Source organism: Nannospalax galili, unplaced genomic scaffold, assembly GCF_000622305.1.
Source record: "Nannospalax galili isolate Female #2095 unplaced genomic scaffold, S.galili_v1.0 scaffold439, whole genome shotgun sequence".
Taxonomy (NCBI): domain Eukaryota; kingdom Metazoa; phylum Chordata; class Mammalia; order Rodentia; family Spalacidae; genus Nannospalax; species Nannospalax galili.
In genome coordinates this window covers 1,609,520-1,626,765 of record NW_008344194.1, presented here as the reverse complement: position 1 = coordinate 1,626,765, position 17,246 = coordinate 1,609,520, and the positions used below count along the sequence as shown (strand labels likewise).

Below are 17,246 nucleotides of genomic sequence, written 5' to 3'. Positions count from 1 at the left end.
AGAATTTAAGTTTGTGTAGGCAACACATGGGAAAATGTCACAAGTGGGATTTTCAGGAAGGTTATTTTCTACTTCACTGACTATACATGTACAGTAGCTAACATACATCTCAAAGTCACATTTATTTTGAGTATACATAACTGATGTTCAGGAACTTCTTGTTCTCAAAGTCGTGAAAACAAATGAGGCAGGACACTGTCATTAATGTCCACTTACAAGATTTGGTTTTATTTAAAAAGTGTATAAACATGCATTTTTCTCCTTTTTAACTTTTCAATTTACTCATTCAAAAATGGGTCAAACAGATTTTAGTTGGTAGCCAATTCTGAGAATGTACCATAAACTATTGATTCCAGTAAGTCTGCTAACTGTAAACTGAACGTACTCTGAGCACTGCTTTTAAGCATTCACAATTTGGCTAGGCATTTGGTGGCATCAACTTCAATTTTTAATCAAAAGAAACATGAACTTGCATGTAGACTGCATTAGTTTGTTAAAAAGAAAGTCATGAACTTATGTAATGCAGCTATATTCTCTTTAGTGTGTACTGTACATGTATTTGAAAGACGAAATAATATTGCAATAGAGTTCATATTCAAAAGCAGCCCGAGTATGTCCTAACAACAAGTTGCTTCTTTAACTATTTGCTTGATATTCTAGAGTTCATTTTCTTTGTTTCCTTAGGGAACTTCATGTTATACTCCAATTTCATGAGTTGGAGAGATTAATTACGGCAATTCAGAAAATGCTGTTTTTTTTTTTTTTTTTTTAAAAAAAAAACTGTATTATAAATACAACTCTTTTGAAACACCTTAATTTTGTTTGTTCATTGTAATTCTCAGATGGGTCAATTACAATGGCAGGTAAAGTTGATTCTACACAAAGCTTTAATTATCTTTTTTTTTTTTTTTTAAGCAAGTTAGTACATCATTGCTACCTGCATACTTTAATGCATATTCTGCCCGGACCCCAGCTTCCTTCTTTTGACCCCTGTTTTTGTCAATAGTAAAAGCAGTCTTTCTGCTTTTAAAAACTGACTGGATTTCTGATGTTTACAGAAGACTTTGCCAACACCACCATTCCTTCTCATCTTCCTATTTCTACACCCCAACTGAAAACCACCTAACAGGATTGGTTACACCAGTATTATCCAACCTAACTTACAGTACAGAAAACTCCCTTCACATTCAATCTTTTCTTCATGTCATGAGGAGTAGATTTGTGCTTATCACCAAATAAAATTGCAGTGCAAAATTTAAACATAAAAGTTACACAATTAAAAGTTAATATATGGCACCACAGCCCATTAATTCACATATAGTACAACAGACCGATAAGAACAGACAATAATATAAACAGAGCTGAAAAGAGTGAGCTTGCATAGCAATGCACAAAAGAAATTATATACAGAGGAGAATCCTTTTCTTCCTGGAGGGCGAGATTTGTTTTCTTTCTTTTTCTTATATACTCCTGACAAGAAAGAGTTAAGGTGGGTGGTGTACTTAAGAGAAGAACACAAGAAAATATCTGTAGGATATGGGTGGCTGTGTGTCTTTACATTGCATTTACAGTCTTTTTTTTTAATAGTACATAAATAAATTGTTCATTGCACTGTTAAGTGTCATCACTTCCATGAGTTCAGACCTGATGGTCCTTCAGAGCAGCTTTGTATGTCTCCTCTCAGTTACTCTAAAAAAGAGAGAAAATGAAAATTCAGAAATATGGCTTGTTTTATATTAAGAATTCTTATATCCTGACTAGCAACTTATTAAAGCAACCAGAGAAAAATGAAGATTGTGTAGGAAGCGCTATCTTTTCCTTGAAGAATAACAGAGAATAAAGAAACCAAAACCCTGTAGCATTTCCAGATTTATAAACCAAGTAGAGGAATTTCTTGTTCTCTCTATGAGTCTACAGCTATTACAGAGCAAATAAAGAAAAATCCAAGTGAACAAGGGCCAAAAAGTAAAGCAAGTAACCAAACCAGAATCATAAGAGTACTAGTTACCAACCACAACTCATTCATGAAGAACTGAGTTTGGAACATAGTTCCCCTTCTGGCTGATGAAATGCCTCCACATGCTATGATTTGAATGTGATGGTAAGCCTGCTTCTCACAGGAGAAATTAGGGTTAGAAAGGCGTTGACTTTCTTGTTGTACAATGGGCTAAAAGGTTTAGAATATTAGAACCATGGCTATTTTCTCAACAATATTTTAAACCAGTTTATTTCTGGATGAAGTTAACATTATGGAGCACAATGATTTTTACTCTGATATACTGTGATATCCCTGTCTTTATTATCTAATACTTCACACCTTGAAAATGAATCATTTATATGACAAATGCCATTTCCTTACTTTAAAAATAAATTTATAGCCAGGTGTGGCTGTGCAAGCCTTTAATCCCAGCGATGGAGGCAGACACAGGCAGATCTCTGAGAGTTCAAGGCCAGCCTAGTCTACATAGCTAGTGGGGGGCCAGGTGGGGCTTCAGAGATGCACTGTCTCAAAAGAAACCAATGAAATAAATAAATAATAAATAAAAATAAATTTATAATATGTGGCACTACAGTGAATACGTGTGGAACATATTATAAATTTGACTAAAAACCAACTCTCAAGGTTGACCTCCCAAGTTTAAGTAAAGCATAACTAGAGTAGGAGGAATTCTTAAAACTATCCTTAAACTTTCAAGAAGCCTGAGGTTGTAGCTTGTGCTAACCTGAGAAGGCTCCAGCTTCCATCCCCAGCACAACAGACTAACAAAACTATCAAGAAGGTAACTTACTGTTCTTTTATTATGTCCAGTTAAAAAGATCAAGAAGACTACCAAATGTACTATATGTAACTTGAAGGATTACGGCTAATTGCCTACAATAAAACAATCTTACATAGTTTAAATAATTTGAAAAGCAATATAATATTTATGTTATTGACTGCTGTAAATAGTAATGCCTTATGACCAAATGTGTATGAAATAATTGATCTTTTCCTTAAGCAAAGCGAATTTTCTGTTATTCTGAAATTTGTTTAATAATAGAAATGATAATAAGCCAATCTTCATTTGGAATCATACTAGCCTTGGAAATGACCTAAAGGACTTACATAATTCACCTGTAAACTGTCCTTGACTATTTGAGCCCATATAGCCTATGTCAACAAGGTCACTAGTATTGCGCTGGTGGCCGCCCCTCAACACCTCGGCCTTCCGAGGTCCAGTGGATCCTTTAGAAGAAGCTGTTCCTGATGAGCTGTGCCCGCCAGGGGATGGGAAACTTGGCTTGCTGTATGGCACCAGGGTCTCCTCTAAAAAAGAAAAAAAAGAAAATTGGAAAGGGCTAAATTGAACTGCAACCTGCGGCCAAATGCAAATTTAGCTCCTAAAAACGAAAACTCAGAATGGACCGTTTTACAATTTTATTCTTTAGCAAAATTTAAATGATGAAGTTTGATTAGGCCTAGGTATTAAAGAAACTTCCACAAGCAACATTTCCTACATGACACTGAAGCAGTAAATGAAAAGCAATCTTAGGATAGGTATAGGTATACAGTAGAGTACATTTATTTTGCAAAATTTAAATTCACAGAAATAGCTGCTTACAATGAACCACAGTTTGCTTAACAAAAAGAATGCCTGAGAATGATTTCTGGAGTTCAATGATGCTTCCACTTAATTTTTCCCATCAAGACTGAAGAAATGTGTTTTTTGTTTTAGTTTAAATCATAGGAACATTTTTTCCATCAGTTAAATAAAGAACTTTATATTAGTGAATTAAATAAGTTTCTTAAATTTCTGTTTTTAATCTTGAGCCAGGAATACATTGCCTAAATTTTTGTGGATTTATTTATTTTTTTAAAAGAGAACCACATTACCATACATATGTTAATATTCTTTTCATAAATCATCTCTTCAGAAACAACTCATATAAAGTATTAGATTCCTTCCCTTCTTTCCCCTTTACTATTTTTTTTTCCTAATTTTCTGGGCATAGGTAATTTTTAAGTGAATTAGATGACTAAAAACTGCTTGTTAAAGTTACCATTTCACTTCTTAGACAGTTTTTCATGAGTGGATAACATAACTTTTCTTTTACCTGTGGTAACCTTCCTAAATGTTTTGCTAAATCTAGACATGGTGATTGCAATCTCCTGGCTCTTTTACAAATTAAAATTTCCAAGACTTGAGTACCATATGGTAAAAAAAATTATGGAAAATGCATGGGGAGAAGACACACCTAGACAAGACTGTGTCCTAATGAATAAATAATATATGAGAGAATTATTTGCTGAAGTTGTGTGTCTTTCTGTGTTAATTTCCAGTATACAAACTTTCATGGGATGTTTCAAAAATGCATTTGTGCAACAGACTCATGTCCCCCAATAATATCTAAAAAGATCTTAACTAAGTTTATGTTGGGAGACTTCCAGGAAGATTGGCTTCTAAATATGAACACTTCCCATCCAATGGTTAACATTGGACTACATATAATCAGTTGGAGAACATGTGAGCCCAGTTCAGCCTTTATAACTTGAGGACTGTCTGCTTGGGAATCAACTTGAAACTTTGTAATTTGAATTAAATTCTCCTGTTTGAAAGAGGTGAGTTCTCCTTTCAAATGAGTGGGTATTATTTCAGTCAACTGTTTGAAGGTAGAGATTAAATTGACACAAAAGGAGAAATTAAGTGGTGTTAAAGATAGATTCTCAGACCAGCCGAGCTGCCCGAACCAGTCTCAGACCAACTGAGGTATCTGAAAAGCATGCTCTCCAACCCCTTGAGCTAACTGAAAGTTGCGTATTATGTTCCAGGTTTCCTGCTTTTCTGAGTTGTCACCAAACTGGTGTGGGTTTTGGTGATGCACCTGTCTTTGAGTCATTTCTGCTCTTGTGAGTAACCACTCATGCATGGTCCTGGTCAGTAACCCCAATAAAATGCATTGGTTCACCGAAATTAAAGTAACTAAAGAACAAAAATATTGTTTCCTGAGCAGTTTAGTTGAAAGTTTGGATGTCTCTGGGGCTCAAAAACCTTACATAAGCATTAAGTTGTGGAAGAGGCCACACTGGAAACATTCATGATATGTACTAGTGAGCTCTGCTGAGGAATTCCAACTTCAGTTATTAGTTTAAGGAAAATGTATTCCAAATGCCCTTAAAGAATTGCCATTTCTAAAATACCTAGTAGAAAAAAAAAAATCTTAACAGTCCACACTGTTTTGGGACTGTGCAGAACACACCTGATCCAACCCCTTGTTTGTGTGGGGCTTTCCGTGTATCTTCTTGGCGCTCTGTGGAGTTTATCCATTCCTGGGTTTGGCGCTGCCACTCTAGAGCTGTTTTAGCTGGACAATCCAATGAGCTCTTTGTGTCTTCTAAGTTGGCTGCATGTTGTCTCTCCAGAGAGCTTCCCTTTCTCTCTGTTGAGTTTTCCACGTTACCAGCATGCTGGCTCGGGACTATTTGTTGCCTTAAACCCTGACCTGGTGGGGGATCTGGTGGTGGGGGAAGATCTAAAAATTTTGAATAATATTTAGAATAGACTAAGATTTAATACAAATTTAAGTTCAAGTTGAAAAATACTACTATTACTAATAAGTAATAATAATAAAAAGTTGTCCCTTACAAGTATCACCCATGCAAAATGTATTTGTGGAAAATAAAAGTCAATTATGGTTATTGAAAATGCATGTTATTGATCTGTCTTCGATCTTCTTAACATAGCATCTTTGAAATAAAATTGAATGGTTTTATCCATCTGGTAAACATGGAACATAATTTCAACTGCAAACTAGCACTAACATTCAATGTTAAAGGGCATTTTGTAGTTTATAGTCAATTCATTGTTCAGTCTCCCCCTCTTTAACACAGAAAAAATACTATGAGTAAAACATCACTAGAAATTCTAGCAGCTGTGTTAATAAAAGTCTCAGAGAAGAACAAAAGATTTCCTACCAATTTCTACAGGAAAGATCACCCTCGGGAAATTAGGAACTATATGCAGCATATGACTGTCTTTATGAACGTATGTGGCACATTTAGCCATAGTCAGAGGATTAAGCTAACTTTTATTAAATGCAATTAGCATTCTGCCTGACAACCAATTCTGCCTATTCGTTTCATGAGTTATCTAATGAGTTACAACTAATACATCATAATCCACCACTGTATTAATTTTAATAAGTAATATCCAAGGCTCGGAATACAGATTGATTGTGCTTTATGTTACAAGAGGAGACACTGTCTTGTGGACATGAGGTGGAGTGGAATAGATAAATTTTTGGAGGAGTTTTTAATAATTAAATTTTGGGTAAAAGAAAAATTAAAAGTTGAAGTATGAACTAAATCTTATTTTCCCTGTTAGTTCTTTGGATTTTCATTTTTGTTTTGAAGGTCTTCAATTAAAAAGTTACACTTCTTTTTATACTTTTATTACATTACCTTTAAAATGACATGACTCTGAGATCTAAAAATTCATTTTTATCAGTATCATCAATTTTTTCTTAAAAGTGCTAGTAAAATTTTTTGCTCACTCTTAGAGTACACACTTATATTACTTTTTCACAAAACTCATGTATCATATATAGTATAAATTTATTTCATTAACAGAGGACATTCTACTTAATATGGACAATTATTACCTATGCCATTTTTATAAATATGTTCCTGCTTCTAATAATAATCTGTTTCTGAAATTTAAAAGGAGAATATATAAATTTCTTGTGCACCAAGAGAGTTTCCTTAAGAAAAGATAGTGTTGGGATTGGAGAGATGGCTCAGCAATTAAGAGCTCTGGCTGCTCTTGCAGAGGGCTCAGACTCGACTTCAAGCACTCCTCTGGTACCTAACAACTGTCTTTACCTCCTCCAGCATTGCATTTCATGAGTGCACTTACATACATGGAGGCAAAATACTCATACACATAAAGTATTTTTTTGAAAAAGAAAATCTAGTATTCATTTTAAGAATTACATTAAAAGCTTTCAGCTCTTGTAGGGCTGGAGAAATGGCTAAGCATTTAAGAGCACTGACTGCTCTTGCAGAGGACCTGGGTTCGATTTCCAGCACCCACATGGTGGCTAACAACCATCCATAGTACCAGTTCCAGGGGAATCTGACGCCTTCTTCTGACCGCCATTGCATGACATGGGTGCACTTACACACATGCAAGTGATATACTCATTTACAGAAAATTAAACAATGATAAAATATGAAAATAAAAGCTTTCCATTCTTATTTTATGAGCAAAACAATATCTTCCACTGAAGAGAAGATAATGGTGTGTGGAGCACTTACTCTTGAAGTTCCAAGTTAGAATAGCAATCTCAGTTCTCCTGGGCATTTTTATGTTAGATTATGATTACTAATTATTGCTGAGAAGAGGGATGCTGTCTGGGAGAATAAAATTATATTTGGAACATTAATTCAAAAATGAGCTAATACAATAATAAGATATCTGTTTTCTGGATAATCCAATGAGTTTGATGTTTTCTTTATATTCAATACTGACTTCCTTCACAGTGTATTAGTATGAATGCAAATTAATTAGTTCATTTGAGTTATTGGACTTAGTCTACCAGTGAGAGGAAAAGATCATATTAGCTTTCAAAATAACATATCTTGTCATTGATTTTTATTCTCCATCTGAGCAGCTTAATTTCTAAAATGGTCAAAATGGCTTCTGCTTATGCCAGCTAAAATTCTGATGACTATTTAATTTGACCTGAAATTGTATAGCTTCATAATAATATAGCTTTATAAATAACATCCTTGGAGATTTTCTCCTCTAAGAATACAGGGCATTGCATGCACATTGAAATAAATAAACTGGGAAGAGATAGAATTACAAATGATTGTGGAAAAAATAAAAGTCTATAATCCAATACATTTACGTAAATTAAATTTCTTATTCAATTTTTTTTGTGGAATTACTCAAAGCAAGTCAATTCACTGGAGTATGGCACTGGCTCACTGCAGGTTGGCTTCAGTCAGGCAATGACAATCCAGTGACAGAGGTGCCATCATTATCTTCTTCTTTTCCAGGTAGGTAAACAGAGGCACAAAGAAATCAAGTATCTCCTGGATTTCTCCCTCTTTTCAGGGTCCAGACTCCAGTAATCCACTCTACATTGGCTATTTCTATTCAAATGTTTAGAAAGTGTCTCAAATTTCACACTTTAGCACTAAGCTTTGTGTTATCTTCTAAGTACATATGCTTTGTCTATTGGGTTCCTCCTCTCAGGAGCCTCACTCCTGTTCTATACTTTGGACCCAACTGTGAAGTAATCTTTGAATTCCTTGCTTTTTAGCCTATATTAATTTCACTTACAAATTCTAGCTCCATCTCCAGTATCCAACCTTTCTTAACGCTTCCACTATTCCATTTCAGTATGAACCACCCTCATCTGTTCCCTATGTTGCTTCCACACTCTCAGACTAGTTCTGTTTTATGTGACTGCACCACATATTACTTTGCAACAAGAGCAAGACTGTTCTTTTTTCAATTAAAATGCGAAGAAGATCATGCCACTCTTCTGCCTTAAGCTTAAACACACACACACACACACACAAACACACACACAAACACACACACACACACACACAGGGTTCAAAATATTATACAAGTGATGCCACGCCCTTAGCTTACAGGTCCTTGCACAGTGGCTCTTGATTGCCTATCTGATGTCATATTCTGTCTTGTTCCTCTGTCTTCTCCAGTCATACTACTCACCTTTGTTTTTATTTAATATGCCTCAGGACTTTAATTGATGATATCAGCACCTACCTGTCTTTTCTCATATATCAACCTTTTTTTTGTGGCTTTCCATAAAAATGCCATATTAAAATACTTCATCATATAAATTTCATGAACTCCTTCCTTTTGTTTCCTTCTCATGGCAACAATCACCATTTTACATAATATTAATGTGTATGTATTTATACTGGTCTGCATCTCTGTTTCTCCACTAGAATACTAGTTCCAAGAGAGCAAGTAATTGTCTATCATATAAATATGCTAAATAAATATTTGAAGAGGTTACTGAACACATCAATTTGCAGAAAGCTACTAGGTGACAGATCTAAAGAAATACACTTTTTTAACTGGATACTAAAAGCTAAGGAAAGACAGAAGGGTTTGGAAGATGAGCTCAGGAAAACACAATGAGTGGGCATCTGCTTCCTTTCTCCAGCGTGGTCAAGGTATTGCTTTCCAAGGATAGAAGGTTTAGATTTAGTAATGCCAACCTAGTAAAGACATTGCACAAGACAAGCATTTTTCTTAAATGTATGTCACCTTTTTACATAGCCTTTGGGAAAGAGACTGACATTTCATATCATTCTACAGTCCTCTTACAGGACACAGAGAAAATCACTTTCTCTCCACAGAAGTTAATTTGACAATGATACATGAAAAGTGATATGTGACACTTGCCACTAGGACCTCCCACTAACCAACAGCGATCTGTCTTTCTCTGTCTCAGAATCCAAAACTGATGTTACGGGAGATGGGTAGGTAGGTAAGATGAATGCTGTGCAAGCATGAGGCCCTGAGGTCACTCCTCCAGTACCCAGGTTAAAAAAAAATAAAGATGTTTAGCTATCATAATGCTAGATGGTATAAGCAAACTGCTAAGAGAGAAAAACAATTGATGGTTTAACCCAGCCCTAGACCCTAATAACGATAATGACAAGCACGGCAAACTACCTCTATTGGTGCAATAGTGGCACTGTTATATGGGGGTAAATCAGCCCTCTCAATGGAAGTGAACTCATGAGTGGCACTGTAAACTCAGACAAAGACACATGGCAGGAGAGAACATAGATCCTAGAAAAAACCCGATCTCTTACATATCTCTACACATGAAATTTCCTACCATGTGCTAAATATGGATCCTTATATATATAGACAAGCATATCGTACACTATTCATCAAAGAATCTCCTTTTTACAACAGATGGGGGCTGCTGCAGAATTCCACAACAGCTCAGATATAGAGAATATACATCTGAGAGATGCCCAGGACTAGGTGACACATCTACAGTTGAACCTCTACATCTAAGGCTCATGGAACATAGCAGAACAAGGGGTAGAGAGAAAACTAATACATCCCTCAACTCTCACCAACAAAGCTTCCTTACAGAACAGAGTGAAATAAACACAGTAAGCCACAACTCACCAAATATATATACAGGTCTTTTTAAGACAGGGTCTCCCTGTAGCCCCATCTGTCCTGGAACTCACTATAAAGACCAGGCTGGCCTTGAACTCACAAAGATCTGCCTGCTTTTGCCTCCCAAGTGCTGGGATTAAAGGCGTGCACCACCACACAACTCACCAAATTTTAGAGAATAGTAGACTGCAGAGTGTGTATCTTTGAATGGGACTCCTACATTGAATTTACCCATCCATGGCTCTGGGATCATTGTGGAAGAGGGGGCAGAAAGAGTGTAAGAGCCAGGGCTGGTTCATGGACACAGGGAAACAGAGGCTTTCAGTCCATTGGAAGCTTGCACATGTGAACTTGTGACAATAGTGGCATTGAGCACAGGACTCACGCCAACTCAAACAAGGACCCAGAGGGTAAGAGAGAAATGGGTTGTGGACCTGCCCTAAATGAGAACTACTGGAGATTGATTGATGCTGGATGAGGGAGAGTAAGCCTTACATACAATTTCTAGATGGGCCAACTAGACACTCATGGACAAATTTACACTGAAGGACATCTGGGTATCTGGGGACTTAATGTGTATGGCAGAATACATGAGGTCTGGTGGGGGATGTGGAAGCATTGATGGGGGAGGGTCCTATATTGATTAAGAATCATTACGTAAACTACAAAAACTCAATAAGAAATTAAAAATAAAAAGGTGGGTGCTATGATTGGTACCTATAATCTCAGTGCTGGGTAGGTGGAAATAAGGGTATTCCTGGGGCTCGCTGCTGGCCAGTCAGTGCAATTGATGAGCTCCAGGTTCAAGAGACAAAAATGTGAAAAGTTATTAACAAAGACACCCAGCATTGACCTGTGGTTTCAACATACATGGGTGGATCTCTCTCTCTCTCTCTCTCTCTTTCTCTCTTTCTCTCTCTCTCTCATTTTTACCTCATTCCCAAGAAGTCCTAAATCCTTCTGCTACTGTTTAAAGGAGAGCCAACTTATCTTGAAATATGATTGTATCATTCAGAAAAATATTGTTATTGTGCTAAGATGTTAAGAGTTAACGGTTTGGAAAAGCAGCTACAATAATTATACTAATTAATATGCTCATATAACGCTATTGTAAAATCTATAATTTGAAAGGTTTAATGTAAAATGCTTATACAGTAAATGCTGTTAAGCAACAACCTTCCTAAAAAGAGTGATTCAAGCCAGAAAACTAATTTTTACATTTACAATAAGCACATCCCTGAAAGAAGTTTTTATGTGGAGAGAATGAAATCAGTACTAAAAACTATTTAGTCAATTAATCCTCAGAATATCTGAGGCAGAAAAGGAGTATGTTTGCATTTCTGAGTCTTATTGTAAGATGAAAAATAAACCATGAAGATGGTTTCCAAGTAGTAATACCCCTCCACATAAAAATAAAGAACAAAAACATTATTCATGTCCAACAAAGGTTCGTTTTGGTCCCATACTGATAGGTCTGAATACTAAATACTAGGTCTAGTTTATTTTTTTAAGTATTTTATTTATTATTTTTATTTTATGTGTACGAGTGTATTGCCTGAATGTACGTGCGTACAATGGTGTTGTGCAATGCTGTGAAGGTCAGAAGAGGGCTTCGGATTCCCATGGAACTGGAGTTAAGGATGGTTTATTGCTGTCATGTGGGTGCTGGAAATTGAACCTGGGTCCTCTGCAAGAGCAGTCAGTGCTCTTAACCACTGAGCCATCTCTCCAGCCCTTAGATCTAGCTTCTTAAAGCTAGGTGTATGGTACATTCACCCACGGAGCCTCAGAAATACCTAGGCTGGATTCTATCCCAGACAAATCAGAACTTGAAAGAAAAATTTTAAGGCCTTTCCAAATGGTCCTTACAGTCATCTTGGCTAGGTTCAACCTTTTGATATTTACTTGAACAATCTCAGGATAAAATTTGTGTGGTTATAAGAAGGTAGCTCTGGGGGAGGGGGTGGTTCCTGTGTCTAAAATTAGAGTGGCACCTGAAATATATTACATAGTTTTAGAAGAAAACTTCAAACTAGATACTTTGTTTATATTTTAGAAAATAGAATTAAGTTGAAAATATCAGAAATAAGCCATACTCTGGTGATAATGAAATAGTCATTATTGAATATGGACATCTTCTCATAATACTGCTTCCTGAAACCAGTAGTGTATAATAAGATATTCAAAGATGGATGTTACATATAAATGAAAGACTGAAATAAATCATTGGTCAAATTCAAGTATTTTTGAAATTGCGCTATTCCTTTTTAAAAATATTTTATTTATTATTTTTATTTTATGTGTATGAGTGCATTGCCTGCATGTGTCAAAGTGCACCCATGTCCTGCAATGCATTTGACGGTCAGAAGAAGACATCAGATGCCCCTGGAACTGGAGTTACAAATGGTTGTTAGCCACTGGGAATTGATCGCAGGTCCTCTGTAAGAGCAGCCTATGTTCTTAACTGCTGAGCCATCTCTTCAGCTGTTTCTCTCTCTCTCTCTCTCTCTCTCTCTCTCTCCCTCTCTCTCTCCCTCTCTCTCTCCCTCCCTCCATCCCTTCCTCTCTCCCTCCCTCCTCCTTCCCTTCTCTCTCTCTCCCTCCCTCCCGTACTTCTTTCTCTCTCTGTCTCTCTTTTTAGACAAGGTCTCATTGTAGCCCAGTCTGTCATAAAACTTGCTATATATTTGAGGATATCCTCAAAATTATAATATTCCTGCCTTAATCTCACCATTGCTGGGATTACATGCATGTGCCACAGTGCCATTTATGGAGTGTTGACAAATCAACTAAGAGTTTTGTGCATGCTAAACTTACATTCTATTAACAGAGCCACATTCCCAGTTATGTTTTTTAATTGTTTTTCTATGATGACACTTGCTGAACAATGAGTAAAATAGAGACAGACCATATGCCAACAAAATAAAAAATACCATGTGGACATTAACAGGAAAAAATTGATTCTTTCCTACGAGCTGAATGTTTATGCCTTTGAAGTCCGTATATGAGACACCACAGGATGGCTCCATTTGTAATCACAGAGGTCCCTCCACAGATACCAACACTCCAACTTTCTAGACTTTTAACTGAGTATTAAACTTCAGTTGTTATATGTTTTTTACTATTCATAATGATATCATCATTTGTTATCACAGCTCAAAATCACAGCTCAAAGCAAAAAATTCTTCACCTCCGTGACCCAAAGCATACTTTTAGTTCTGAAGTTCATGAAAACAAAATTTTACTAAATCATTTCAAGGTCTTCTCTAAGAGAAAAACACCCTTTAAAAGATTGAAATGTAAGATTATAAATGTTCTGATATTATGACACATGCTACTTATGCTTTCTTTCCTAATCTCAAAGAGAGATGTTTGCTAAAAATCATTAGTAGAAAATGTCACAAGAGCTAAAACTCTGACAAGGAGCATCATAGTTCTTTATGAGGCATGATAATACAGAAATAACTCCACATTGTTTAGAAAGAGGGTGTTTGGGGGGCTGGAGAGATGACTCAGAGGTTAAGAGCACTGACTGTTCTTGTAGAGGACCCAGGTTTGATTCTCAGTACACACATGGCAACTAATAACCATATGTAACTCCAGTTCCAGGGGATCTGAAGTCTTCTTCGGACAAAGACACAGGTACACTTATACATATGTAGACAATGGACACATACACATAAAATGAAAGCAGTATAATATTTTTTTAAAGAGGGTGTTTTAATTAAACATGACCAGATTGCCAGGTATCTGAACTGGTAGGTATTTGGCAGTGTTTAATCTACCATGGCTACTTTAATCAAAGTCAATGATTACACAGAACAAGCACATCTCTTCAGAGAGGAGGTCAAAGTAAAGGGAAGAAACCTACCATCTGGCATCCCTTCCCTTCGATGAGGCAATGCTGGCTGTGGATCCATCCGCCCTCCCTTGTGTTTCTTGGTGGGCCTAGGCCTCTGACTTTGATTCAGGGCAGCACTGGTGTTACTGTCCGTAGAAAATGGGCTTGTGGGCCGAGGCCTTTGAGAGGAGGTAAAGGCTTTTCCTGAAAAGAAAACAAAGGGAATGGGCTCTGGAGAATGCCAGTATAAAACAGTGATTTTTGTCTTCTCTTGTGTTTCTGCTCTTACTAATCTGTGAATCTATGTAGAAATGCTATGAAGACACAAAATATTAATACATAGCTATACAAATGTATGGCCTGCTATGTATAATTCATCCAATTATTAATAAGCTAAGAACACTCCGCCTACCAAAAAAACATTTTAAGCAAATGGACATAAAGTAAATCCAGCAGGCCAAAGCTCAGTATTGTTTCATCATATTTGTATTTAATCTTCACAGTCTCAGTGATATTTTCATAAATATATGCAAATCCATGCAGCATTCACTTCTCAAAATGGGAGGATTTTTATGCAATGAATTGTATACTCTAAATTTGATTAGTCAAGTTTAACCCTTGCTATTTTAAAAACTCTGAGCTCAGAAAAAAGTCTTACAGTAATTGTATTTGAAATTTAATATGAAAGGTCAGCTCAGATGCATATAGAAGGTTGACCTACAACTTAATATTCATAAATGATGAGTTGTATATCTTTTAGCAAAAGCTCAGTAAGATCAGCATAGAGGATAGCAGGTTAAAGTTACCATATATATCCCAAATGCAATAGCTGTTTTCTGAACAATATTATTGTTTCTGAACAATATTACCTGAACAAGCTCTAAACTCTCATTTTAAAATGAAATGTGCTATTTCCTTTTTGATGATTTAGAATATATATATACATATATATTACATATGTTATTTGGATGAATTTATTCTGGAAAAAGGGTTAGCTAACACAATTTCATTGATTTAGAATATATAAACATATATACACTTCTATATGGATGAAATTTATTCTGTAAAGAGCATTAGTTAACATAGTTTCAACAACTAATTATATTATTATTATTATTATTGTCTTTTGGAGACAAGGTCTCCCTCCTCTAGTCCCAGCTGGCCTGGAACTCACTATGCACACAAGGCTGGCCTTGAAGTCACAGAGATCCGCCTGCTTCTGCTTCCCAAGTGCTGGGATTAAAAGCGTGTGCCACCAAGCCCAGCAACAACTAATTATTTTAACAATGGGTTTATTATGGTAAGAAAGAACTGGCTTATGCACATGTATTTGTACTCTTGTGCATGATCATATGTAGTTATGTTTTCCTAAGTCAGTGTAACATGATACTGCTTAATGCTTTATTAGCGATTAGCATACATGCAGTAAGGGCATTTATGCTTTCATTTATTAGTTATCTTGCACCTTCTCATCTCTATCCCTACAGCTAGTAGCAGAGAAAGCTCTCAGGCAACGTAAAAGTGTCTGAATTTGCTTCATAAAGCAAGAAAATTCAAATAACCATTATAATACAACATATTTTAATGTGGATGCTATATAAAAATAAACCTCTACAATGCCTGAAAAATATTTTCATTTTGTTTAAGAATAAATAATGCACATGCAAGAGAAATATTGATGTTGTAATTTAAAGACAACATCCCAGACAAACTTTTATAACTTGAAAGTATCATAAATGTTCAAAGTAATTTTTCTTTACAATTTGAATGCTATTATAAGTTTAAAATGCATTTAAATTTTATGAGTTTATTTGGTAAGATAACTCAGTTTAATTTATATATTACCTATATAGATGTGTTGTTAAAAAGTACACAGGTAAATATAAAAGCATGCATCATGCCAACATGATTTTATTCTGAAAAACAAATGATTACAAAATACTAATGAATTACTAGAGTTGACCTCACATTTTTTGTGAGTTTGGCATGAAAATTCTGTAATTTCACTTTTATATTATTACTTGTTACACTTAGGAATCAAATGAAGTTACTTTAAAGATCAATACACATGTAGGCATCATTTTATTTAACTTGCAAACGCAGTAGGTGTATCTTTAATTAGCATCCTTTAAAAAAATAAATTATTGTATTAAAATCATAGTCATACAATTAGAACCATCAGTCATATGAGCTGTTAGATGGACAGCCTCAGACCCATTCACCCCATGCTGAGGAAGTCTTCCCAGAAAGGGCCATTGTAGAAAGAAATGGGGCAAAAGAAAGTAATGGAGATAAAAGCTGAATAATTTTAATCACTAAGTTCATTATTGATTTTACCAGGATTTTGTAATGTGTGAGTTACTGAAAATTTAATGGCAATCTTAATTGTGGCTTTGTTGTAATGTGAAAGGAAGAATATTGCAATTAACCAGCAGAGTCATGAAGAGAAAGGGATGGATGGGATGCAAGGTGGTGAGCAGAAGCTTATTTTTGGCTCTGCAATTCACACATCAAAAGAGAGTTCTGGAAACAGAGCATCCATCCCCACTGTGTTCATGCATATTTTAAAAAGCCTGCAATTAGATTCACTGAGAAGAAAGAATAGAAGGAAAGGTCAGTGTCCAGAGGAGAAGCTTCTCTCATGCAAAGAGTGTTGACTTGGAGTCTACCAACCTGTTCTTGTAAGGCTGGTTCCATCCAGCCTAAAACCAGCTTTATCTGCTGCTGCCACCAATGCTTGTGCAAAGCTGCCGCTGGCAAAAATGGAGCCATCTGAGGAGCTACCTACACTAGATCTATGACTAGAAAAGTTACGATCCTCATCAGATGCAGAGCCCCATCCATTTACCATTGAACCTAAAAACAAATGTAGTGGTCTAGTAAGTTGTATATATCGGATATCTTATCTGCTTGTAACACAGTGTATTAACGAGCAGGCTGTCTGCCTCCACTTGTTGCTCCTTTAAGCTTTCATGGGATGTTTGTTACTTCACTACCATCTACGTCATAAACATTCAGAAGAACACGGAGAACAAAAATAAATTAAAATCCATATCTGTTTGTAGCTCGTTGACAAAACATGTTCTACATGGTTCAATCCTTACATTGATTAAATTATTACATGATTATTTTCCCATAAGAACTGAAATATACATATATATTATTTCTGCACTTTAGGAAGTAGTTATCTGACTGAAACAAATTGCAGTGTATTTAAATAGAAGAACTCAGCTGAC

The 17,246-nt window shown here is 35.8% G+C and overlaps 1 protein-coding gene across 17 annotated transcripts in view; it reads right to left on the bottom strand.

Annotated features, from left to right (window-relative positions):
- Nucleotides 1-201: 201 nt before the first annotated feature.
- Nucleotides 202-17,246, bottom strand: part of Robo2 (roundabout guidance receptor 2) — a 1,342,812-nt gene continuing 1,325,767 nt past the window's right edge. For 4 of the 17 annotated variants that reach the window (XM_008840497.2, XM_008840495.2, XM_029567105.1 and 1 more), the window contains 4 exons: nt 14,041-14,214; nt 5,239-5,511; nt 3,116-3,307; nt 897-1,689 (listed from right to left, as the gene is read on the bottom strand). In XM_008840497.2, the coding sequence (XP_008838719.1) occupies nt 1,685-1,689; nt 3,116-3,307; nt 5,239-5,511; nt 14,041-14,214 (644 nt within the window). In that variant the 3' untranslated portion in view covers nt 897-1,684. Of the gene's footprint in view, nt 1,690-3,106; nt 3,308-5,238; nt 5,512-14,040; nt 14,215-16,683; nt 16,867-17,246 lie in introns of all 17 variants that reach the window. The other 13 variants (XM_029567102.1, XM_029567103.1, XM_017799978.2 and 10 more) reach the window with 7 other exon arrangements.